This window comes from Excalfactoria chinensis, chromosome 5, assembly GCF_039878825.1.
Source record: "Excalfactoria chinensis isolate bCotChi1 chromosome 5, bCotChi1.hap2, whole genome shotgun sequence".
Taxonomy (NCBI): domain Eukaryota; kingdom Metazoa; phylum Chordata; class Aves; order Galliformes; family Phasianidae; genus Excalfactoria; species Excalfactoria chinensis.
In genome coordinates this window covers 31,830,792-31,855,953 of record NC_092829.1, presented here as the reverse complement: position 1 = coordinate 31,855,953, position 25,162 = coordinate 31,830,792, and the positions used below count along the sequence as shown (strand labels likewise).

The window sequence follows — 25,162 nt, the reverse complement described above, 5'->3', positions numbered from 1 at the left end:
ATTATTACCTCCATAATATGGAAGCCACTTGTATTTCTTTCCTTGAAATTCTGTCCCATCAAACTCTGCACACTGCTCTGCCCGGAAATCTCTGGAGCCTTCTGGGCAGCTCTGTTTGGAGGAGAAAACATTTTCACCAGGCCATCAGGAAAAGGAGGGGAATGTGCAGCTAAAAACCATTCCTCCTGACTCACACATAAAATCTTAGGATAAATTCTTGTCTGGGATCAATATTCTTTTTAAGAGGTACCACTGATGAACAGGATTCATCAGTAATGCCAGAGAAAGAATCTAACAATAGCATGTTACTTCTGAACATGAATGATTTGTCTCAGGAAAAGAAGCAACAGAAAAGCAAAAAAAAAAAAACAAAAACCAAACCCAACAGAGTACAAACACTGTACTCTACCTGAATATTGCATGAGCGATAGTTTCGAGTTGGTCCAATGCAACTGGAAGCACTTTCTGTCCTGGAAGATCGAAAAAAAACATTAAGCTGTCTGAACACAGGAAAAAAAATCATCTCATGGAAGATATCCCAAATAACCTTCACAAAGAGCATATAATATTTACACAGTCTACTGAAGCAGCAAAATAATGAAAAAGCACTTTTTCTTACTAAGGGAAGTTTGCATTTTACAGTGCTATTTTCTGCTACAGACTGTGATCTGTCATAAATGAAACATAAAATAAGAACAATTACAGGATAGTGAAAACATAATGCTGAAGAGCTAAGTAATGGAAGCAGAGCTTTTTGTCCTTTGTCCACTAGCACATAGTTGACGTATCCTTACCAGACCTAGATGCATATTCCGAGAAAGACAGCAGTGACTAATTCAGAATAGGTAAGCACATCACTTAATGTGCTATTTATATGCACTCTAAGCCCATTCCTAGGGAGAGCTAAAGATGCCCATGAAGAGTGTGCAACACTGGTTCCAGTCAAATGTTTTCAGCTGAGAATTATGGAGAATAACAGCCACGGAGTATATTTATCTGAAAAGTCAACAAAAATCTAACATCTCAGCACTTCTAAAATGGAGAGACAAGTCCCCAGGAATTCTAAGCAGGCATCAAGACATGAGTGTATACCACGACAGGCAGACTTCAAAGATGATCTTTCTTTAATCATGGTGAGGTGGTTTCTTTCCCCTCCACATTGAAGCTGAAGGTTTGTTCTTTTTTTTCTCTCCTTTTCTTGCTTTTCATGCAACAGGTCCTCTCAGGGTCATAATTCCCAAGTATACTTCTAGTCATTGTCATCACTAATCTAACTAGAGATGTCACTGCATTACCATTGCTTGAGCCTCCTCCACTCCTGTACCACACACTGAGGCAATTTATCTTCCTAGAAATCAAAATCATAAGCCTGAGAAAATCTTGGCATAGTCACTGTCTCCTAAGAAGCAAGCAAATGCTCCAAATCCCCCAGGTCTCCCACACTAGACCTGATTGAATAGGTGCTGCCATGCCAGTCACCTCATTGTACAGCCTCAGATCTCAAAGAGAGATCACTGTATTCAAGCATAGGAGTCAAAGCAAAGACATGTTAAAGATAGTCTTCTTGAAAAGAGCAGTGATGAGACTAAAGCTAAGGACTGTGTCAAAGTGAACTTAGATGACTTTTTCCTATGGAATCATGACATTTTGGTTCTGAATGGATACTAAACATACATGCAGGAGCTTGGTAGCAGAAGAATACATTTAAAGAAAGAAAAATAGGTTAGACCTCACCTTTGGAAGTAGCAGCGCCGTTGCCGAACACTGACTCCGCCACCACAGCTCCGACTGCACTTGCCCCATTCACCCCAGCTTCCCCAAACACCAGCCTGCCGCTTCATCCTCTGGCCCTGTAAATAACACAAAACACAAACATATCAAACAGACATAAGGAAAACAACAAACATACTCAATGAAAATGAAACAGAATACCTATCTGTTCTCTTGCAAAATAGACTGTGTTGCTGCCTTGTATGAAATGTAGCAGAGAAAAATAAATCAGAGAATCCAAACTTCTAGTAACTAGCAGTAGTAGACACGCAGCAGCTCCAACTTCATAATCCCAGTACTTTGAAACAATCATTTGAAAGATAACAACTCCCTCTCAGCAAGGCAGTAGAAACAAACAGTTAATTTAGGAGCTGTGAGCACTGTCACTCTAGACCAGATAAACACAACGCCTTAACTCTGTTCAAATAGCATGCAGTGAGACTGGTAAACTTCAGTAGGTCCAGGCTGCTCTTGCACAATGAGAAGCAGCTCCTTGTGAGAGCTGAGTACTGCAAGCAGGCACCACTTCACGATGTCATTATCTATTTGCAGTTGTAGTGCAGTTTCACTAGTTGCTGGTTCAAGCAGGCCAACACCAACTTGGCTAATTCAGATTAAGGCTGTTATTTTGGTGTGTAATTACAATGCATTATAGAAAACAAAAGGTTAAAAAAAAAAAAAAAAAGAGAGAGAGAGAGAGAGACAGTCCAATTCTCTTCACCCACACACCCACATTGTGTTCCAAATCTACATAACCTCTGGGTCTGGCTCCCAGCCTATCCTCTAGACTCACAGAGCCACTTTTGTTACTAGATTACTTCACCTCACAGCCTCACCCTGCACATCTCCCTGCTTGTGTTCTGTTACCATCCCTTCCTGTTATCCCTCCTGCATTCTCATGTAAATTACTCCCTGATGATCAGCCAGCTGACTTAGTTGTAAGAGTTTTCTACTGGAGTGGAGGAACATGCTAGAGATGGAGAAATTCACTATTGCAGGGATATTACCCCACTCAATTCATACCTTGCACCCACAGAGGGTTGCTTTCCAGAGCCTGTAGGCTCCACACTTCTTGAATGTATTTTTCACTTCAGTTAATCATTTTCTCCTAAGACATACAAATCTCTGCTAGAAATAGGAGCTATCCTAATAAATTATCCAATGAATTCAACTTGGGCAAGATGCATGAGTTAATCCTACCTTGTCATGTAAACACTTTTTGTAATTTTATGCACATACTCCCTGCCTGATGGCAAGTTCTTGAGTTATAGTCTTGTTTTTCTTCCTCTTGGCTACTTTTACGAAGTAATTCCCTGCTACAGACAGAGCAACATATTCAGAGATATCTTACCATATTTATGCTATTGCTACGACCATAACCCACACCTATCATTCTCCACAGTCATTCTATTTTCTCCTTGCCTCTACTGTTTTAATGCGAAGCACATTTTTCTTGGCCTGTGCTATTTGATTTTCTTCATGTAAGTTTTTGTGCATTTCTTTCTAACACCTCTGCAAGCAAAATCCTTCAGGACAAGTTTTCTAGTTCAGACTAACTCTGTTTGCCTTCTCTCTGCTCAGTCAATGGCACTACCCAGGTTACAGCCACTTCCACATATTTTCTGTCTGCCAAATCAATGTCTCTCTGACCCCTTACCAAACCTAGCTACCATTGTTCTGTTCCAAATATTCAGCTCAGTGTTTGTCTTTGGCATTCTCATTTGCCTTTCCGGGAGTAATCCCATCAATAGAGTTTAGCATTCAGAAAAGTGACTTATTTCCCCAAGTGCTTCTTTCAGGCACCTAATTCTGCCCCCTTACTCCCAAAAGAATGAAACACTTTACCAATCTAATTCTCTGCAGTCTTATTCCTCTATATCAGCTGACTGATTTAGGAGCAGTATTAGCTCACCCTGGAAACAAGGAATCTTTCAGTCAACATAAGGGTGAAGAAAACATGTAGATAAAAATCCAAAGGGGGAGCATTTGAAAGTCAGATTACTGGAAGGCAATTAGGACAGAAAACCCTTCCCTGACACACACACCAACATGATAAATATTCCAATATGCCTCATACAGAAGTAGCATTCTCTATTCCTTCTACAGAGAGCAAAATCTGCAGGGATTCTTTGTTAGAAGGCTTATACATCTGTGGAGTGCAGGAACAATCATTTTCTCAGTATCACTCCATTTATGTACACCCCAAAAGGAGTGTCAGACAGAAGAATCCTTCCAAAGCTGTATGGTAATAGAATATAGAATATATATATATCCTTCCAAAGCTGTATGGTGATAGAATATAGAAAATATATTTTTTATATTCTATATAAAATATAGAAATATTTTAATACGAACCCAACTTCCTCATATGTCAGTGACTGCATGCATGCATGCACAAATATAAATAACATAGTAAATAAGGAATCTATTATTATATAATCTGATAACAAGATGTTTTAAGATGCTATCAGCTAATTTCTGTACCCAAAAGCCTCTTTATGCTGTGCTCTGACTCCAGAATGCTTTTATCTATTGTCAGCCAGAATGACTAAATCCCAGGCCCCACTGGACTCTGGAGCTAAAGGCCTTAAAATTTAATCATTGCTATTAATTCAATTGGTTACATTCCCCCCTCCCCCGCTTAAGTTTAGCATGCATACAAGAATGTAAATCCTCTATCTGCAGTAAGTATATATTTTAATGTTTCAGGAGAAGCCAGAGAAAATATACAACCATCTGACTTCCGAAAACTCCAGTGAGGACAGACAGTTAATGCCTAGCTTTTCTATCTCATTTTATTGCCTGTTAAAACAATGGAAATGTTTATCTTCAGGCAACAGTGATGAAGAAAACACGATGCTGGAACCACATGTTCACGGGTAAGCAAGCTGTAGTGGTCCAAAAGTTTAGAAGGACATTTTTATGGACAGTGCATTGCTTTCATGAATTTCTTAATAGAACAAATAGAAGACCTATGCCTCTGAATCGCTACAGCTGCAGTCTTTGTCTTTAAAGAGAATTTTAGTATGTATCTTACTGCATGTGTCTGATAACTCTGGAAAATGGCACTAGATAGTATAATACATATCATATAATATATATTTTTACATATGAAACGTTCTGGAAAAGCAGCTATGAATGATACTTGACTCAGAAAGCCTGAAAGTGCTGTTGGTATGTGGGAACAACTTAAAGAGGGCCCTTGAAACACTTTTCAATCAGTTAGATGAGATGGATAGGGAACTATGAGCAGGCAGAGAGAGTGCATCCCAGATGTGCACTATAGGGATGCAATGATCTACAAAGTTCATATAACTTAATATGGATTATGAGTCAACATAAGTATTTTCCTAATGTCTTGACACAACTCCAATATTAGTAATAAGCTATGAAAGCAAACATGCATTTACTACAAAGTCCAAAGAGAACAGTGAAGATTTGCAATCACAGGTTCAAACAAACTAAATTCTGGTCAAAATCTTCCATCTAGTGTTTCCCTACTCATTGGGCATCTTTGATGGCCTACTCAACCTTAATTATTCCATGACTCTTTATGCTGCCTTTCCAAATAGGCAAGCAGCCATAAAATAACACATTATACAGCTCCAACAATCATGATCAGTTTTGGACAAGACTACTGCTCAATTTTAGCTCAGCAGGTCACGTATCTTTGTTCCACTGAGCTGCAAATGAAAGATCTTTCTGGTTGCTGAAAAGTTGTTATTTTGACTTTGGAAACTACATCATGCAGTTAAGAGATTCCATTTAGACCCAGAAACATCTCATTGCCAACATCGAGACTGGTGGGAAACTGATGCTGTAAGTTTACATTGGAAATTTGTTACATAGGAAGTATGAACAATTGTTCACAACTCTGAACATTTGTTACCTGCTGAATTTAGATACAACTTCCAATGATAACTTGAGTAACGCGAAGTTGAATCCCCAGATGTAAATGTCATTTTATACAGCATTTCTCTGGTGTAAAACTACAGCAAAAATCAGAGTGTCTCTCTTTAATCTTTCACAGTATTTCTCAAGTAAATAACACTACATTACTGTTGCTTGATAAAAAACAGCTTCCTGGGGTCTATATTTTCTGAAATAAGGTTTATCTTAACACACCTTGAATTATAGCCTCACTGTTGAAACATCTGTGAAATAAAGGTGAAAACAGAAGAAAGCTATCACCACAGCCATTTATTCAATAATGGTTTCATTACCAAAGATTGGGCTAATAGAAGACTGTGGAAAAATGTAGCTTTACTAAGTCTGAGTAATAATTGCCTAGAAAAAGTTAATTTCTTAAAGAAAGATTAATGAGGTAGACAAAAAAAAAAAAAAGAGAAGAAAAAAAAAAAAGAGTTGTCAAGGTGCCAGGAGGACTGGCTGCTCCATGGGAGCTGGGGTGCAGTGGCAGGATCTCCCAGGGGCAGCAGAGCAAGGCTGGACTTTAAAGCCAGACCTGTCTCATGGCCATCCCCAGGCATTGAGTACCTCCTTGGGGGTTGGGAACAGGCCTGCTATAGTGCTACTGTTGTGGGGCTGACAAGTCTGAGGGCCCAAATGGCATCCCAGGCTCTGGGAAAGGTGGAAGGAGACTGGTCAGGGCCTGTAAAGCCTAGCAATGCCATCGAGGCTCTGAATAACAGTACACCTGGTACGTACACTAAAACCACATGCTCTTCAGGATGTGAGCTATTTCTTTCTCCCTTCTACGTTCAGAAGACCTGCTCTGGACTACAGCGATGACCACTTAAAATATTTCCATGCAGCTAAGCCCTGCATGATGTGGCATTGTTCACACCTAGCTGTCGGGGGGCTGAGAACATTCAGTATATCTCCGACATTTATAATGCAGTTTTATGCTGTTATTCCAAGAGATGCATTTTCAAGATAAATCCATCTGTAACCAGCTATGCTATTAGCCTAAAATGCAACAAAAAATATAGGCAAATGAATCAGAAGTACATGAACAAAGCATTTTTTATAATTCCCTCTTAACCATTGATCTTGGCTCAGACACAGCAGGCTTGCAAAGAGCTTTGAAGGTGAAGAATGCCAAGTACCATTTTTATGAATAATGAATAAGCAATCAAAGAACTGCATTTGAACAAACCCAGGAAAAAAAAAAGAATGAGAGAGAACAAGATGGTGACAGCAGCAAGTGAAACACAAAATGATACAGAAGAGGAGAGCAAGCAGCTTATTAAGATAAACTGTTTCTCAAAGAGAAGAAAAAAACAAGAAAAAAAAAAAAAAAACAAGTAAAAAAAAAAACCACCATTAGTTGGAATGGCTTGAGGTTTTCACTCACTGTGTCCATCTTCCATTCTCTTCTACCACTCTAACCCTGGTGTGTTAGCATATCCTCTCTAACAAACCCACTAAAATCCATCCATTTCCCTAAAAGTTCAGCTCCTTTAGATACTTTAGGTTCTTCCTAGAGTACTTAGCCTAGTCCCTTACAGTTCCCAATTCATTTCCATATTCCCTATGTTTACCTCCCTCAGCACACCTCACTCTTTCTATCCCATTATGGGCTCTAGCACAATATAGCTGTCTCTTTTCACATCCCCTGTTTTTCTGTCAGCTAGACAGAGTGTAGCACCTGCCTCACCTAGCACAGAACTGGGTAGGTGCTGCCTCACTGCACTAACTACTGGCTAGTGGGCAGAGCAGGCAATAGCTACTATTCAGAAAAGGAAAGCCTTCCTGAGGCTCTGGGTGGCCAGGAACTGACTAGAGTATAAGAGCAAGCTAAAAAGACACAGCCACTGCAGAGATGTTAAATTAATTACTGAAATCCCTGAAGAAGAAACAAGAGACATTCAGCTCCACAAAGAAGAGGATTGTGAGAACATTTTATGACCACGGACTTATTTTGGAAAAGTGGTCAAAACAAACAGAATGAAGTCACTAGAAATTGTTTATCCAAGTGACCTAACAGGAACTCAAAGGTTGAAACAGACAAACGATCACATACTGGCAAACAGTTCTTTCAGCTAAAACTGCTTCAGTATGTCATTATTGAGAAGTGGAAAGTCTGACACCAATTTACAAATGGGTCCCCGGAGAACCCAAAGAATTTCACACCCACATACTATAAAATTGGCATCTACTGCGTAAATTAATAGAAACTATAACAAAGAACAAAATTAGCAGCTACCTGCATAAATACATTTGGGGAAGAGTAAACTAGGCTTCTTTAAAAACAAGTCCTTCTAAGGCTATTGCAGTTCTTTGAGATATTTGTAAATATATCAACAAAGGTAATCTGTCTGATACATTCAGACTACCAAAAAGGTTTGTACAAAATCCTTCACCTAAAGCTCTGAAGGAAGCTAAGAAGCCACAAGGAAAATCCTTGCATGGATAATAAGCAGGTGGCCAGAAGTCAAAAGCAAATGTAGAAGTGAAATCTCCATTCACTGCAAAAACTGACATTAGCAGCAGCTGTAAGGAGCCTGAACTGCTCAACACATTCAGAAGTTACACCATAAACACGGAAATAAGAAAGATGAATGATAAGTGTAATAAAAAACTGAGAACTAGAGACAGACTGCAAAGAACTACAGAAAGACATTATAGGATGAGTGAAAGGTTAGTACAATGAAAACTGCGATTCCATGTACATAAATTAAGCGATGCACAGGGGAAAAAAAAAGATAAACCCAATCCTAACAAATACAATGATGACACATGATGTAATCACTAAACAGCAGAATCTTGGTTTTGACAGATGTTGTGCCATTAGAGGTCTAGGTTGCTTCAAGGAGGCAATGAACAAATTTAGGGAAGAGAAACAGAGATGACTCTAGCCTAAAGAGTTCATAAACCACACGTGACTAGACAGTGGAAGCATATTGAGGAAAACTGTACATATGTATCAATCTTCAAATAGATTTTTCTAGACATCTGCTTATGATGTAGCTGGAATCAGAATATATGGCAAAAAAAGCCTTTGGTTCGACACAGTATGCTATGGGGAATCACCACAGCAGAATGCCTCAGTGCTGTTGGATCTTCCCATCTTTTCATAGCTTGTACAGATCCAGTATGTTAGGGAAGCAGAAATAAAGTGGTGGCCAAGCAGAACCTTTTTCCTTCATTCAGCATGCCTTCAAGAGGAGCTACTGACTACATGCAGAGGACAGTCTAATGCTAAAGAGAAATGTCAGCATTTGTATTTGTATATAGGGTGTTTCAGACATTTCCATTCCAAAATATCACCAGGCTGCAGATAGGCAGGCAAGCAGATAAACTGAATAAAGTATATTCTGCCTGTGGTTCTTTCAACACAAAGCATAATCTTCTATAAGATGCAAGACAGAAAGATCTTATTTAAGCATATTTCCAACTCAAAAAGTCTATGACAACTAACAAACTCGGCTTGATTACTGGCCTCTTGTCCCTGATCTTCAAAGAAGCCTACAAAGCACTTGCAAATACTGAATATAGGAACAGAATTTCCTAATTGCTTGAGAGATTAAAAGTTATGGACTCATTAATTTTAGTGGCATATTTATAATTCCTCACAACTCTCACTAAACACTTATCTCCAGGTGATAATTACCTCTTCCCATCCACCCCTCTTCTGTTCCTTAATATCTAATAAACGTACCACTTCTTCCTTTACTAAGACTTTCCATCTACTTGGCAGGTCACCCTTTACCTCAGATAGCCCAGCTCATTAATATAATTGAAGTAAAATTCAGAGAAACTGCTCTCAAACTTCATTTACTTCAGAAAAGTCCCATTTTTCCCTCAGAAAGGAAGAGGAACCCAAGTTCCTAACAACTGTGTTCCTTTTCTGACAATACTGAATTGCTTTAGTATAATTATTACATCCCCCCTTAAAACCTAAACCATACAACTTCTCTCTTTCGTGTAGTCTTAGAGGTTTAAATCAGCTAACCAAAGATTCATTTGTCTTCCTTCCAGTGTCAGTTCTCTAAAGCTTTGAAGCGGGATATAGCAATTACTGCTTTGCAGACAACAACTCCCAAGCCAAAGGCACTACCAGAATTTTCTTGTTTAACTGTCGCATTAGACTTTTCTTAATGTACCACAGTAGGCCTGATGACTTCAACCACTTAGTTCTTTTGGAAATACTTCCTACAAGTATCTTTAAATTCTTGCAAAGGTATTCAGAAGAGCCTTTACTTACTGAAAATCCAGGAGGCAGCATCACTGCTAGCAGGAACAGAAGGAACAAGTTCTTCATCTGTGTCTGTGGGAACACAGGGATTACTGATCAGAACTGCTTGCTTCTTTGCTACTTGTATGGTGACAAAGCTTAGATACTATGCAGAAAAAAAGTGAGGTGGAACTAAAAATCAAGATGAGAGAAGAAAAGCAGTTTTATCACTACGCTCCCTGGAGTGATGAAGGTAACTGCAAAGACTGAAATTACCTTGCACAGAAAGCCAGAGTGTAATTACCAAGTACAAATATTTCCCTGAACTTTCCTCTGGTATTATGAGAACACCATCCTCAGGCACAATGGAAGATGCATGCTGCTGCATGTCTGCCCTCCCACCCTTTTACACATACACATGATAAAACACTAAGATTGTAACGACTTCAACCAACCCAAGGTAAGAATTTCCACAGTTAACATTTCTGTGCCCTATAGTCATCCTGTGTGGCTTGATGAAGCTTCATGCCCCTCGTGTGATCTTGCATGTTTAAAATCCTACAGTTTGTCATAGACAACTATAACTTGATTTAACCATCTGTAGTTGCAGTCCCTCTGCAGAGCTTGGAGGGAGATTAGGGTCACACAGACTATGAAGACAGGATACAACTAGTTGTTCCACATTAAAAAAAAAACATAACAAAACAAACAAACAACAACAACAACAACAAAATCAAGGTATTATGCTAATTTGGGACCTCAGCATTATACTGGTGCATTGCCTCTTGATATTTTATCCTTCCTCCTGTGAGTTGCAGAAACCAAACCCACACCAACCACCATTCACCAGAGTTTACAGCTGTGAAAAATGGCACTTTGCTCACTAGATACTTCTTACTCTTTATGGCCCCTTTCTCAGGACCTGCTGACTGAGCCCAGAAAGAAGAGATTCACTAGATGCCCCTAGCATAGTTTTTATCTAGACCAAGTTTCTATCAAATTTGGGGAAGGGAAAGGAAAAGCCTTCTATTTACAATGTATTTAAAAAAAAATTTAAAAAAAAGGCAAAAATGACACTTTTTAATATTACAATGTCATATTTTGTTCCTTTAACCCGACCTATTAAATACAGACAAAATGTAAACAGATATCATGATTTTATTGCTATAAAATCATAACACCATATCAAAAACAAAATGAAACACGCTTGATACAGCATTTGGATCTTTCAAGTAACTTTATAGTGGGCAACTATATTTCTTGTAGTGCTACGCCTCACTGAATTCACTCTGCTCATTACAGCTCCATAAATCCATATGTAACATGAATGTTTACGTTTCCAAATTCAGAGTGGTGAGGATGAAAAGCTTGTTCTCTAGTATTTTTCCTTTGGAGCACTGAAATTAAGTGCTGGAAACCCAGCTGGACCATACTCTTTGCGTAAAATATCAGGGAACTGCAAAGGAAATGTAATGAGAAAATAAGCTTCTGTCACTATATTCTGAATGCCAATCATATGATTCCTAAGAAAATGAAGCTTTTGGAGCTTTTTATATGAATAGACTTTCATTCACTTTGGATTAGATTTCTTAAGAAACTGAGAAAAGACTTTGTAGCCTCTACTGCACATATGAACTATTTATTCTCTTTCAATTAAAATCAAAGGAAAAAATTATCTAGAGCTGCCCTCCTCAGCAGGTTAAATACACTCTGGGTGCAGTTGAGGCCAAAAGCTAGATCTGTGTCATAGCCCAACCTAACAATGACATTTTGATAGACAGGACAGCTGTGAGAGACTTAGAAATAATAGAATCATAAAACAGCTTTGAGTAGAAAGGACTTAAAGATCAGCTAGTTCCAATCCCCTGCTTTGGGCAGGGTTGCCAACTACTAGATCAGGTTGCTCAGGGTGCCCTCCAACTCAGGCTTAAACATTTCCAAGGGATGGGGTAGAACAACACTTTTTCCTACAAGTCACACACACAAAAACATCAAAGCTCTTCTGAAGCAGCTTATAATGTCCTTACATCACTGGCAAAAAGGCATTGTAAGAACAACATTTTTATTTATTTTTATTTTTTTTAAAGGTATTGATGTCAAACAGAGATAATTGAGACTGCTCAGCTTCTTACTGTCCAGAGAAAAATCTCTCTTCCCCAGCATTCCTCTCTCATAACTTCCACTACTTGCACTTCTCAGGTTCACATGAACAGCTGTAGGAATCGCATCCATTGCTATAGCAGCTAATTAGCACTGCTGCTAATGCACTGACCGCTCCTGAATGTGAACCTAGAGGGAGGTAAGAAGCTGGGCCAAAACCATGATGCTCCTGGAGAGAAGGCTAGGGAAGCAGCTCAGCCAGCAGCCAGTACCCAAGAGCACCTTGAGGGTTTTAGCCAGACAGGGTAAAAACATTCTATGAGCAGACAACCAGAAACAAACATATCAAACATATGAGACAATCCCTAGCAAAAAGCGGCAGGTTATAGCTCTCATGCTCCCTTGTATATTTGTGCCATTGCATGAGCATGGAAATTGCTTTCATATGTCTAACATCTGGCCCAAATTTAGCATTAAAAAGTTTAGGCCATTCAGCCCTATTAAACTAATCAAGAGATTCCAGGAAAAACAGTCAGAAGGAGGAGCGGGGACTTTTTTAGCCCATTAAATGCTCCACTGCAAGACAAATCTTGTGGCCGATTCTCTGAGCTTCAACAAACTTGTTATTTTGAAAGCTTCCTCAGATGTTGTATTCACCACTGATCCTTTTAGCCTTAATTCCAACTGGAAATTACACAGATGGGACCTGTGAATCTGACTGAAACCTTCAAGAAAAAATGGTCAAGTTATGCAGTTATGCTTCTGGATTTAACGGCTCTTTTATTCCTTGCAGGACCTGAGATACGGCAACATATGTTATTCTGTTTGTTTTGCCATTCTTCTCACCAAAGCCTGGGTGTGCGGGGGAAGGAAAGAAAAGGACAGTGTTTCACAGTGCTTTCACTTGTGACAACAGCAGCTGCTGCATTCTGTTCCTCCTGCCCTTCTTTAATTCTTTTCAATGCTCCCCATCTACGTTTTCCCACTGTTAGAACAGCATCTCCACCCCCCTTTCATTCAGAAATAGTAGCAGGGCCTGAGGGGAAATCATGACTATACAGCCCAGATATGGAACATCTGCTGGAAAACTAACAAGGAAGGATTCCTGCCACAGTGCTAAAATCTGAAGTTACATCAGTAAGAGGGAGTATGAAAATCAACTCACAATAAGTAAGGAGCAACCAGGATCTTCAACCAGAACTAGAGGCGGGCCCAACTGAAATCTCTGTTCAATGTAGCAGAAGAGATTCAAGTTTTCTAGCCACTGCATCTGCTATTAACTGCTCAGGTTATATGAGTAAAAGGCATGAACTGGTGACTGGTTCCAGCTATCCCTAAGCTTAGTCAAAAAAGGGTATGTCCATAGCTGGACTATGAAGCTCTTTTCTCCAACAGGGGCCAACCCAAATCTGATTAAGACTGGAGAAGTTTGACCTTGGAATTGAATTTAGCAACTAAGAAATTTACTTCTGTTCCAAAACAATAAGGATCAGATTATATTAAAAAAAAAAAAAGTCAAATTTTTACAGAGGTATTTTATTTTTATCACCAATACAGATTTATTAATTCACTCTGAATACTTGCTAGGAGTTAAAGAAAGCAATCCTGTAGAGATGTACTTTCAGCAATAGTATTCATTTTAATTTTTCAGCTGAGTAACTCTAAAAATTTACCTTGTTAAGTTAAAAAGTTAAGAAAAACATGCTAATGAGCACAGCAGCAGAGCACCAGCTGAATAACAGTAACATATGAGCTTCTTCTAGAATGCTGTATCAACAGCCTTTCAACTCAGCTTTCCGCCTGATTCATAACACGCACAAAACCTGAACTGGAGCACTGCTTAACACTGCTGACTCTGAAGTCCTCTGCAAAAACACTGCCAGTATATAGCAACATCAAATTCAGCAACATCTGCGGAAGCTATAGAAGACCATCTCATACAGTTCTATACAGCAATCACACAAAACATAAGCTGAAAAACCATTGCGTAAAAGAGCAAGATTAGACTGTAACACACTGAAAGCCTAAGAAGAAACCACACCATACCCTAGCAGGGGTTGGGGAAGAAGTTGATCTGCTTCCTTCCCAATATCCATGTTGCAGGAGATGATATAGTGCTTAATGAGGACAGCTATCTTTCTACATATTAATAGCAACCGTGATTCAATTTTCTGCATCCAGCCTTCCACTATTGAGTTTGCAGTTAGAAATTCATTATGAGAAGATAGGACTCTGCCTTCTATTCAGTAGTCTCACTGTTCTTAGTTGTTAATTAATTGTGTGAGCATGTAGGGATAAAGATAAGAGCATGCAGACTGCTTTAGACAGTAAATATTGCAACAAACAGTCATGCGCTGCATAGAGAAGATGCATGACAAGGATATCATGTCCCAAACATTAACAATTGAAGAGGAATGGCTAACAACCTTCTAGGTCAATTACTGCCCTCAGTAGCACAGTCTTCACATAAATGAATTATTTAGCCTGATCTGAAATATTACCTGATGCTGAGCTCTACTGCTAGCATGCCAGCTGGCTCAGATTAACCCTTCCCAATTCAAAATTTGAAGAAACCTTTAGAAAAATAAGGGATGCTGGAGAACAACTTCCAATTTCATTTAACTTCGTTTCATCCTAAACATAAATTGTGGTAATTCTGATCTGTGCAAAAGGTTAAAAAAAAATAAATACAAAAGTGAGTGCTATCTTAAAAGGAAACGTTAAAATAAAAAATACAAATTATTTTGCGTCTTTGCAAGATCTACATCTCTTCTTTGACATTCAACAGTGTACTCACTAAACACTCACGTGTTTCATTTGGTGACTAACAACAACGTTGGTAGAAAACTAAAAATATTTACCCTGACTCTCAGGCACATTTCAACTGCTGCTACCTCCACATCTAAAATAACCACTTAAAATTAAAAAAAAAGGTTAAGTTTTACCTGCATATAGGTGCAAATATGCCAAGCACAACCAACTAGTGTGGGTACATCTATTCCCTAAGCAACTACCCTTTCAGACTACGATGCTGACATACCCTTGGTGACATGAAGCTGGAAATCCCTCAGAGAAATCAGTGGGTTCATTTGCATTGCTATGCAACAGAATGCTGATTAACACAAGTAGAAACAAAAGACAGGGAAAAATAAGAATTAAAAAAAAAAAAAAAAAAAGAAAGAAAAAAAATCAAACACAACTTTCAGCTAACTTAGGAGGCAGAACCTCAGCTAGTGGAAATAGGGCCAGAGTCTCTAAGGACACCAGCCAAACATCTTTCATCTGTCACTAAAAATTAACTTCATAATAAAGATCTTAGGAGAGTGTGATTGCACGGCAGCGCCTGGAGAGATCTGAAAGGAAGCACGTGCTTAACTGTGTGATCACAGCAAACTTAAGTGGGATCTAAATATAGATTGGCTTCTTGCTCTAAAACTCTTTTGTCCCACAGGTGCCAGAAGCAAAACCTTTAGTTACTTCTTTAAGAGTTAAGCAGAGAAATACACAATCTTCTGACAGTACTTATTTCCACACATCGCATCTGTGTGTCAGGAAAGCTTGAGCTTGTTACTGTGCAGGGAAGCATAAACATTTGTTTTGTACAGAGACTAAGTCTTTAATGTTGAAGTGTCTCCTCACACATCTAGTAACTTTCGTTAGTCATCATCAAAGAAAATATATTGGACCACAACAAATCCCATTTCAAAATCCAGTATTAAAGTTAAAAGAAAATAAGACAGTGAAACTGCATTCAGAAGACTATCCTTACCAGTGAGATAAGTTTTTTTGACAAGTCCATCCTACCATGGGCATAACTGCAAATGACTGTTCTAGATCAGATAAATCATCTGTCAGTCATCCAAATGTCTGGTCTTTGTAGTTATGATGGGTACACCAAGGAGTTTATTCCCAGTTCTAATGCTTCTCAAAGACCTAAAAGGAAACCAACTTACTTCTTCAGTCCTTCACTCAGTATCGGAATACCAGTAGAAGAACAATTCCTCCTTGTATCAGCTAAGGACAAGGCTCTAATACCAATCACGAGAACACCTCTAATTATATCCGATGTATTCCAGGTGCTGTTCTTATACAAAAATAGCATATCTCACCCTCTTACCAAAAGAAGAAAAAAAAAAGCTTTTCTTTTTCTGTTCCTGTGTACTGGTGAGTCACAAAGTGCATAAACGCTAATAGAGTGTTGACCATTTTATGATATCATGAAAGACCTTCCTCTGAACAATGGGAAAGCCATTTGGCAGCCTAAGCCCTACCTGTTACAGGCCACAGAACATTAGCTTGTCTTATTTATATCACAGTCAGAAGGACATCTCAATCAAGACTGGACACACACACACACACACACATATTATTATTTTTGCAGGTTCCCTATTTTCTAAAGAAACTTAAGTGTTCATTTAAAAAAGATTTGCTCGTAACCAAGCTTGCAACCATTTTTCTTGGTAGTACCAACAAAATACCTTTTTCCCCTGTTTCCTAAATCTTTTCAGCACGTTCACATTGACTCCAACCAAATCTTGGTGACAACTTTGTAATCCCTTAAGTAACAAGATATTTTACCAAGCAAGATCAGAGGAAGATCTCCATCCCTAAAACAGAGATACAGGATTTGCATCAGAAGATTATCACTTACAGAAGATCAGCAGCTCAGATAATTCATTCTACAACTATGATTGCTTCCTTCTCCTTAAAATTTAAGCAAATTAAAGCACACGCAGAGAAAGAGTAGCAAAGAGAAACCTACACCTTTTCTCAAACATCCCTTCAAATCATTTGTCAAAATCCTTTCCTCCAAAGCTCCATTCAGACCAGACAGATCACTAGGGATTTAGAAAATGCATATACTACAGAGTGACTACCCCAAAACACAGCATTTCCCTAAACCATCAAGTGTTTACACTCATGAAACAAAACATTTCTAAAGCAAACAGCTCTGAGGTGCCAGGATGCTCTCTGGTGTGTGGGAACCCCAAAGTACACTTGAAGTCTAAATTATCTCACACAGAATAAAGAAAATACACTAAAAGCAAAACTTCTGAAGACCTCAAGTTTACTTTATGCTTTAAATTTTTGCATTTTATTAATCAATCATTAAGTTCACTAACCTCAATAAACACTAGTTCCAGCTAGTAACATTCCAAAGATACACAGTACTACCTACTTCTGTTGCACATCACACGCTTCCCTTCACTCCTTTTAACATCAGAGTTTATAGTCCTAAAAGTCCAAGGGTGAGGCTGCCCAACACACCTAGCTGTGTAGCACACCAGCTCATCAACAAGGTGCACCTGGGAAAGGATGGCTTTTCACAGCTGCTCCATTTACAGACCCTGGAAAACACTCTGGCATTAGAGAAGATAATGGTGACCAGGAGAAAAACATACAAGTTGCAAGCAAGCTTGCAGAAAACCTGGTGAAGGGCAATTGTAAGTGCAATACAGAAGGCATAAGAGAAATTCCTAAGGCTTGTAAAGATCCAAAAGTAATAAATAAGGTGTTCTTTAGGATCCCTGTAGACAGACTTAACAAAACTTAAAATCTCCTTGATCTCTTGTACTAAGATTAGTTATTTCTAGCAACAGGAACTCCATTCAAGATCATTAACTTTATCAAAGCTTTGAAACTTAGTTATTAAGCAAATGTCTCTCCACCCAACCTCCCACAAGGAACACCAAGACATCAGACTGATCTACCGCCCTACCATGTTGCCACCAGTTTGTTACCATCTCTTTGACAGCGCTGTTCCCTTAAGCAGCTTCTTGGCCTTCCTCATGTATCAGACCTCCTTCATACTGAGAATCCATCCTCCAAACCATCCTTTTCACAAGCAGGTTTCCTGATTCAAGCACTATTTATTGTTCAGCTGGGATCAGACCCCAAAATGGATCCTGCCTCACACAGCTGAAAGCAACGCAGACTGAACAGGAGACACTCCCTCCCCCCTGCTAGAACATTAACAGAAGCAGCTGAGCACTCCAGGGATAGTGGTCATCAGACTTAAGAGTCCTAACACCTGGGCAGGGTTTTTTATTTCTACCAGCAAAAAGTATATTTCTCCAGTCAGTACCCCTGCTACGTGTGCCACGGTTTCTGTGTTGTTTTTCTTGGTGATGCACATGCATCTGATCCTTCCACCTTTTTGTTTCTCCTCACTCACAGTGTCAGGAACAGTTTTGATTACATTAAGTTATAGTGTAATTAACTGCGAGGGAAAGGGATTAATGTTCACCAGCCACATTAAGTGTTTTCTTCCCTCCCTGCCAGGAAATCCAATTTTGCAGTGCATACAATCTGGTAACTCCACTCTCCTGCGTTCTTCAAACTGAAGGAAAACAACAGTGGAAAACCAAAGAGAACTTAATACAAACAAACAAACAAAAATAACAGCACAAAAAGGAAACAGATGTCCAGGTGGAAGAATAAGGAGACAGCCCAGGACACAAAGACAACTCTTACCTTCTGCATGTACCTGTAAAAGGTGAGTGCAAAAGCTGGAGGCACTGACACCACTCTGTAGCCAAGCAGCAAAAAAACACTTTCCTATCGTTCAGGTTCAAACAGTGGCTTCTAACCCGCTCTTTTCTCCAGCTTCTGTTTGGTTGCTAAGCCTTACAACACAGGAAAAGGAGAATTGGGTTTCATTTAACCCCCTCAGCCTCCAAGTTTCTTCACAAGAGTTTTCTTTTGCTTAGAAAGGACAGAGTTCTAAGCATGCATACACACATGCAAAACTCTAGCTCCTGTAGTCTGTGTGCGAGCACACACATTGGCTCTAAATTATGTCTTAAGTTACTGAAGGGGTGGAGCCCTTTATAAGTAGTTGTGTTTTAGCTGTAGGCAACATATCAAAAGTGAAACAGATCACTTTGGTATTCCATTTAGTAAGTTCCTAACTCTAAACCAAAATTATTTCCTTTAGAGCTAAAGCTTGCACAGTTCAGAGATAATTTTTTGACCAAATAAAGTGTGGACTTAGATACAATTACCAGCTAGCTCTGGCTATAAGCAGAGTTAATCAGATCCCTGAGACTTGAAAATACTACTACTTTGGATACAGATACGAATTTAACCGAATACAATGGCAGCTCAGGTTTCTCTATTTTCACCTGAAACAAATATCACGCAATTTAGATGCCCTCTTAAAATTCCCAAGAAGGAATAATTTAGCAGTAGAAAAGCTGTTGAGGGAACACAAATATAGTTGGATGCATTACAAGGAAAACTTGTGTTGTTAATCATGTGGATACTGGGGAAGTCATTGCGTAACAACTTAAACGATGCTGTTGTTTTATCTAGAAAACAGATCCTTTTTCCCACTATTGATTCTATCCCCTGCTAAGCATAAAATACTGAAATACAAAGATCACTGATCTATAAAAATAGGTTCTGGATCAGCAACTATAACAGCTGTCAGCATTTTCACTCTACTTAAAAAAAATAGTATGAAATAGTATCTTCAAGATTATGACAACAGCTTTAAAACTTAAGTTTGGGTTCTTTTTGTTTGCCTTCCAGTTTGAGAGCCCTTCTTCATCAGTAGTTTATTTGAAACTGTGAGGAACAAAACCCTACTTTCAAAAGGAAAGCTGAATCTTCTGCTTTCAGGTAACTCCATGTACTGGATCTGCAAGGAAGACATCAAACTATGCAGTGAAATATCCAGAGCTGGCACTGCTGGTCTCTTGTTGGCTACATTACTGCTTTACCCGATAAGAAGAGACAATAACCTTGACAATTGCTGACATGTTTACACAGCACATAGCTCCAAACTGAAGCTTCCAACAATGGCATAAATGCTCCAGGTGACACAGAACCACAAATATTACAGCAAGCGATTTTATTCAAAGGCTACAGCTGCTTTAATCCCTGTTGGTTAATCCCTGTCTGGCAACTAGCTACAAAAGGTACATAGCCCTCAAATTCTACAGTTACATATCCCACATGGGGCAGAGTTCAAATGAAAGTTACATCTTTTCCACATGCAAAAACAATCCTGTACTTTCTTGTCCAAGCTAGCTCTGACACAATAAACAAAGTCTACAGGACAAACTAACAGGAAAACCAACACAAAATGTCACCACCTCCACCAACAAGCAGGGGAATCTCAAAGTTTTAAAGATACAACAAACTCCAGTGCTGATGCATGACTATCTATGTTCCCCTTGTAAGAAACAATACTGGAACACTGTTAATGTCTAAGAATATAGGGATAATTATTGTTGCCATTTAGAAACAATTTTTTCTTGGGCCAAGCTGCAGACCTTTCTTTCTTTCAGAAAGATGTTCTCTCAGCCTACCCTTTTTCTTCACCTACCTTGTACTCTCAACTGGCCAGTGGCTACTGCCATCCTGCCAGCTGTCATGATTATATCCTAGGCTTAATGATATTTGATCCTCCACAAATAAAAGCCTGAATGCCAGGTCTTACACAAATAAACCACACTTGCAGATCAGTTTAAAGATTTTGGCTTGTATAACTTGAAAGAACTGAAACTGAATCCTAAAGATTCAAAAGCTAATAGAACAAAACACAATTCCAGATGAGTTAATAAAAACCTGAGTCTTAAAGTTTCTTCTCACAGCAGTCAGACTCTTAATGATTTTTTGGAAATACCAAGCACAGTAACCTACTTGTGGTTCTCATGTTTTTGCTGACAGTTTAAGCTACAAAGGAGTTCAGAAACAGGGAAAATACTACTGCCTGTGTTGGAATCTAGCCAGAATACATCCAGAAACAGTTGTGCCTACTGCATTAAAGCAGACACTGCGCAAACACATCTAGATTTATTTTAACCCCATAAAGCCTTAATAGATAACCTGCTAAGATGTTGAAATAAACCAAGAGGTGACCAGACTTTTACTACAACTAAGCAGCGCAAAACACTGATGAAAATCCTTTTATTAACATAAGAAATTAAGAAGTATGCTCATACTTCCTAGTTCCAGCAGGGACATGACAAGATCAGATGCCATTAATGTGAGATTCAAAACGAAGGCCAGTTCTTGCTGGGAAAAGGACAACACAGTATGAAGTAAACAAATCTTTGCCCTGTAGTTCTAAAGAATGTTTTGTGTTTGTGTCTTTTCTCTGTCAGCAAGAACATTATCCTCATACTGCAATTATTTTCATCACCTACCATTTAGTGAAAGCATGATAATCCACTTATTCAAGACCATTCTTGTCTCTTGGTAAGACAACTACAATTCACTATGGAGTGAGTACATTCAGGACCTGAGGCATTTCTCTCTTGCCACCAGCTCTATCCAGTGTCTGGCCTGGAAGCAATGGCATCTAGGTGTCACATATGAGATCATCAAAAAGAAAAAATCAAGATGAGTGCATATTAAATGGGTACTGCTGAACAAGATATCACTTTTAAAGTTCTCAATTAAGTGCTTTTGTTAAGAAGCAGGCATTCTCTACAGAAGCTTCAATGCTGGTATTTCAACAGTTACATGGACAGAGGTCTGCAGCATAACTTCCATTCTCAGGTATCTCATGACTTGCTGGGCAAAATATTTTTCCAGTTACATTAATGCCCAGTTTCGTAGATACCTGCAGTAGCCTACGTAAAGGAAATCAACAGCCATTTCTATACTTCAGCCTAGTACTTTAGAGCACAAAATTCAGGCATATCTCCAAATCCTTCAGAGCACATGTTAACACTGAACTGTAATGTAACATTCCAGGTAAATGTGCTGATGACTGAATGACATGGGAAAAAAACAAGTGCCTCTGGGATGTCAAACTAAGTCCACTGCTATCAGGTACACTAAAGCACATAATTCCTTCTATCAGATGTGCAATGGTCTGAAAACTGCACTTTTTTTTTTTTTTTTTTTTTTTTTTTTTTTTTTTTTTTTTTTTTTTGCATGCTATTGATTCTCTTTTTAAAGATAAGGCAGAATAATAAAATTTGATTAAATCTGAACTTTTCTTCAAATTTGGATAAAGTACTGATAACTCAGTTCTTCTCAGACTCCCACTCAACATCACAGGTCAGGCATGCCATTTAACCCCCTGCATTACAGTCTCTCATCATATGGAATTAAAACCTTTCTTAATCCCTCAGGAAAACAGGTTTGCTCTCCTGTGCTGGAAAGCCTGTTGCAAGGCTGCACACCAATCAGCTCTTTACAATGTAACTGCATCAAAGGCTTCTGCACTCTTGTAATAACTCATGTACTCCTCTCTCCCTCCTCCATGCAGGAACTCTTTGAAGACTTTGTAGAATATCTGATCTAATCTATCTTCTGTAAAGGCACTGTTACTAGCACAGTAATTTTTTATTATTTTTTTTATTTATTTATTTTTTGCAGTTTGCCAGTGCTGAGTTCCAGAATAGTACATGAGTAAATTGTAGTAAGACACATGGAGAACAGGCTCCAGTGTTCATAAGGTTATTGGTTCACAACTCTGAATGCTCTAATCCAGGACTTTGAGAACTGCAAACAGGCAACTGGGCACAAACAGACCTAAACTTCTGAAAGAGTCACCTTCTATACTGTCTTCAAATTCCCCCGTGATTTTCAATCTAGAGGATTAAACTGCAGCTGCTGACCTTAACAAATTCTTCAGGAGATACTGTACTTCTGAAATCTGGAGATCTTTCCAAAGGCAGAATTTCATGAAGCACTGATATGTAAGGAAATAAGTATCACATAGGGTTCTTTCACTTCTTTCATGGAGGAGTGTTAGAGCTGTGATTTGTGAAGTTTTGGGGACTTGTAGGTGACTCCTAGGTTTTCCTTACATTTTCATGGCTGCACAGAAGCAGTTCACTTTTGCTTGCTCTAAGGTTCAGTATGCAAGCACTCCCCAGCGAGTTTGTGCTCTTCTTTGTTTATACACTCAAAAATCCCAGGATACATCTAGCTATTGCTTTCAATTCAGCAACACGGTTTCTTGTTCAGTGTGAGCTACCAGCCAAGGATTCCTATCCATCAGCCTGTGTGTTCATGGGCATCAGTTAATTCCCTCCCGTTCACCCAAGCACACTCACACTCAGTGTCCAAAGAAGAGGTTTCCTGTAATTAAAGTATAAGCTTCATTCCTATCCAACCTTCCTTCTTGGGTACTTCCATTTAATACAGCCCAGAACAGTGAAAACAGTAATCAATATTTTGCTATAATCTGCTCCAAGAATAGACCAATTCACAGACACATGGTCTGATTGGGTCTCTTTCTCTTACACTCTTCTGGGCAACTAAGCCAATTACTGTGCTCTGCTCTCCAAGACAGACTTCAAATAAATTGGCTTTTTGTATTCAAAGAATTAGATACCTCTCTTCATCCCTTTCCAAGATGAAGGAAATGGTAAGCCTGTCACTTTGCATTTATCTTGACTCTCTTCCAAATCAGGCAAAACTTCTATTCAGATCGTCTATTTATGCCAACTTTCTGAACAAACTGATGTGCTACACACACACAAATACACACACACACACGCATGCACACACAATTTCAGCTCCTCATCCTTAGGCCATTTAAAGAATAATAGCACACACAGATAGTGCTGGTATTCAAAAAGCAATAACAACTTCCAAGTGCTGTGACTAATTCCAGAAAAACATTGTTTTGAAAGGCACTCCAAAATACTGCATCTCAGGATCCAAGCAAAGGCACCGATCCATTGCTACACAAATGTTTGCATATAAAAACAGAGGGCCGGCACATGATAGACTTAGGTTGATTTGAAATCAGTCCAACTATTCCCAGGTTTAACCAGTGTAAGCTAAACCAGGACATAACTGCATCTGTTGGAAAGGTAGAGGGAGCTATATTAATTTTTTCTAACACTGGACATTGTGTCCAGTTTTTCCAAAGTCTTATCTCATATCCTAGGATATTTACAAAAAAATCACAGCTTTCCTTAAAATTAGACACTTGGAATACTAATTACTAAGAAACTTAAGGCTCCTGCAATCCCATTTTCTTTTTCTGCATCATGGATTTAAATATTACGTAGGGTGAATTTGGCAGCCACACAGAGAATCTCATTTAGAAAGATTAACCTGGGATCACAGAGAGATCTGGAGGGCCTCCATTAGTCTATTCCTTGCTGCAGAGCATTTACACTAGAATAACTGCTTTTAGCAAGCATGTGCACACACTCAGAAATAATGTATATATGCATTAAATGAGGCAATACCTTACCCAGAACAGACGGTTCCTCAGCTGTTTGTTTTCTTTTTATTGTTGATTTTACATTTTAATTATATATAAAAAGTAGAAGGAAGCACAGGTGGTAAGCAGATTTGGGATAGAAAATTAATTCCCAGAGAAAACAGTTTTAGTTTTTATACAAACAAATACAGAGATTAATTATTTTTTTGTTTCCCAAGCTGTTACTGGTAAGCAAGTAGCAAAGAGTCAAGGCCGGTCATTTATATTCAGATTAGATTTGAAAACAAAAAGGACAGACTCCAATCTCCCAAATGTTTTCTAGATATTCCAATCTGCTTCACCCAAAAAAAGCAAAAATAAAAGTTTAGAGCATACAAATGTAATAAAACATGTTGTCAAAGCTCCTATTTACAGTGATTCACAAAGCTGTTCCCATTGATGTCCCAGTACTTTGATTGCCAAACAAACAACAGCCCTCTACTTGGAAGGCCTGAACCACAGCTCCGTCAAATTAATCTGAAGATCTTGATTTTCAAAGGCTTTGGATCAGGCCCAAACTGAAGTGGCAGAGAACAGAGCAGAGAAAGAACAACAACTATCTAATTATAGGCCCAATCTTGGTGTTTTATAATCAGTGACGAAATGACAATTATTTTCACTAGTGCTGGACTGAGTCCTAAGAGGTCTTGCTAAACTGTTCTGCCCTTGCCTGAAGCTCTCTGAAATAAACAAGGCAGACAGGCTTCACTTTCCCCTTGGTGATGTCTGCCTGCTCTCAGTATGATTAGTCTTCCCCCACCCCAGCACACTGTGCCGATATTCCTGATAAAACACAGACTCCAAGTCCCTCAGAAACAGATAACAGCATCCCTGCTTCTCACAAATTTCAGCCCTTGTTACAGGAGGGAGCTTGCCTGGCAGTGACAACAATAAAGCAAAGCTCTGAAGGGAAGAAGGAAGCTGACAACAATCCTCCTGGAACTATTCCAGCTCTTCTCTGTTTACAT

At 38.9% G+C, this 25,162-nt stretch overlaps 1 protein-coding gene across 6 annotated transcripts in view; it reads right to left on the bottom strand.

Moving 5' to 3' along the window:
* The window catches only part of PAPLN (papilin, proteoglycan like sulfated glycoprotein), a 43,533-nt gene extending 24,857 nt beyond the window's left edge, over positions 1-18,676 (bottom strand). For 2 of the 6 annotated variants that reach the window (XM_072339026.1, XM_072339031.1), the window contains exons 1-5: positions 18,485-18,676; positions 9,941-10,003; positions 1,735-1,850; positions 410-470; positions 9-111 (exon numbers count right to left, since the gene is read on the bottom strand). In XM_072339026.1, coding sequence (XP_072195127.1) covers positions 9-111; positions 410-470; positions 1,735-1,850; positions 9,941-10,003; positions 18,485-18,493 — 352 coding nt within the window. In that variant the 5' untranslated portion in view covers positions 18,494-18,676. Of the gene's footprint in view, positions 1-8; positions 112-409; positions 471-1,734; positions 1,851-9,940; positions 10,004-17,133; positions 17,198-17,278; positions 17,306-17,729; positions 17,915-18,484 lie in introns of those variants that run through there. The other 4 variants (XM_072339027.1, XM_072339028.1, XM_072339029.1 and 1 more) reach the window with 4 other exon arrangements.
* Between the last annotated feature and the right edge of the window lie 6,486 nt (positions 18,677-25,162).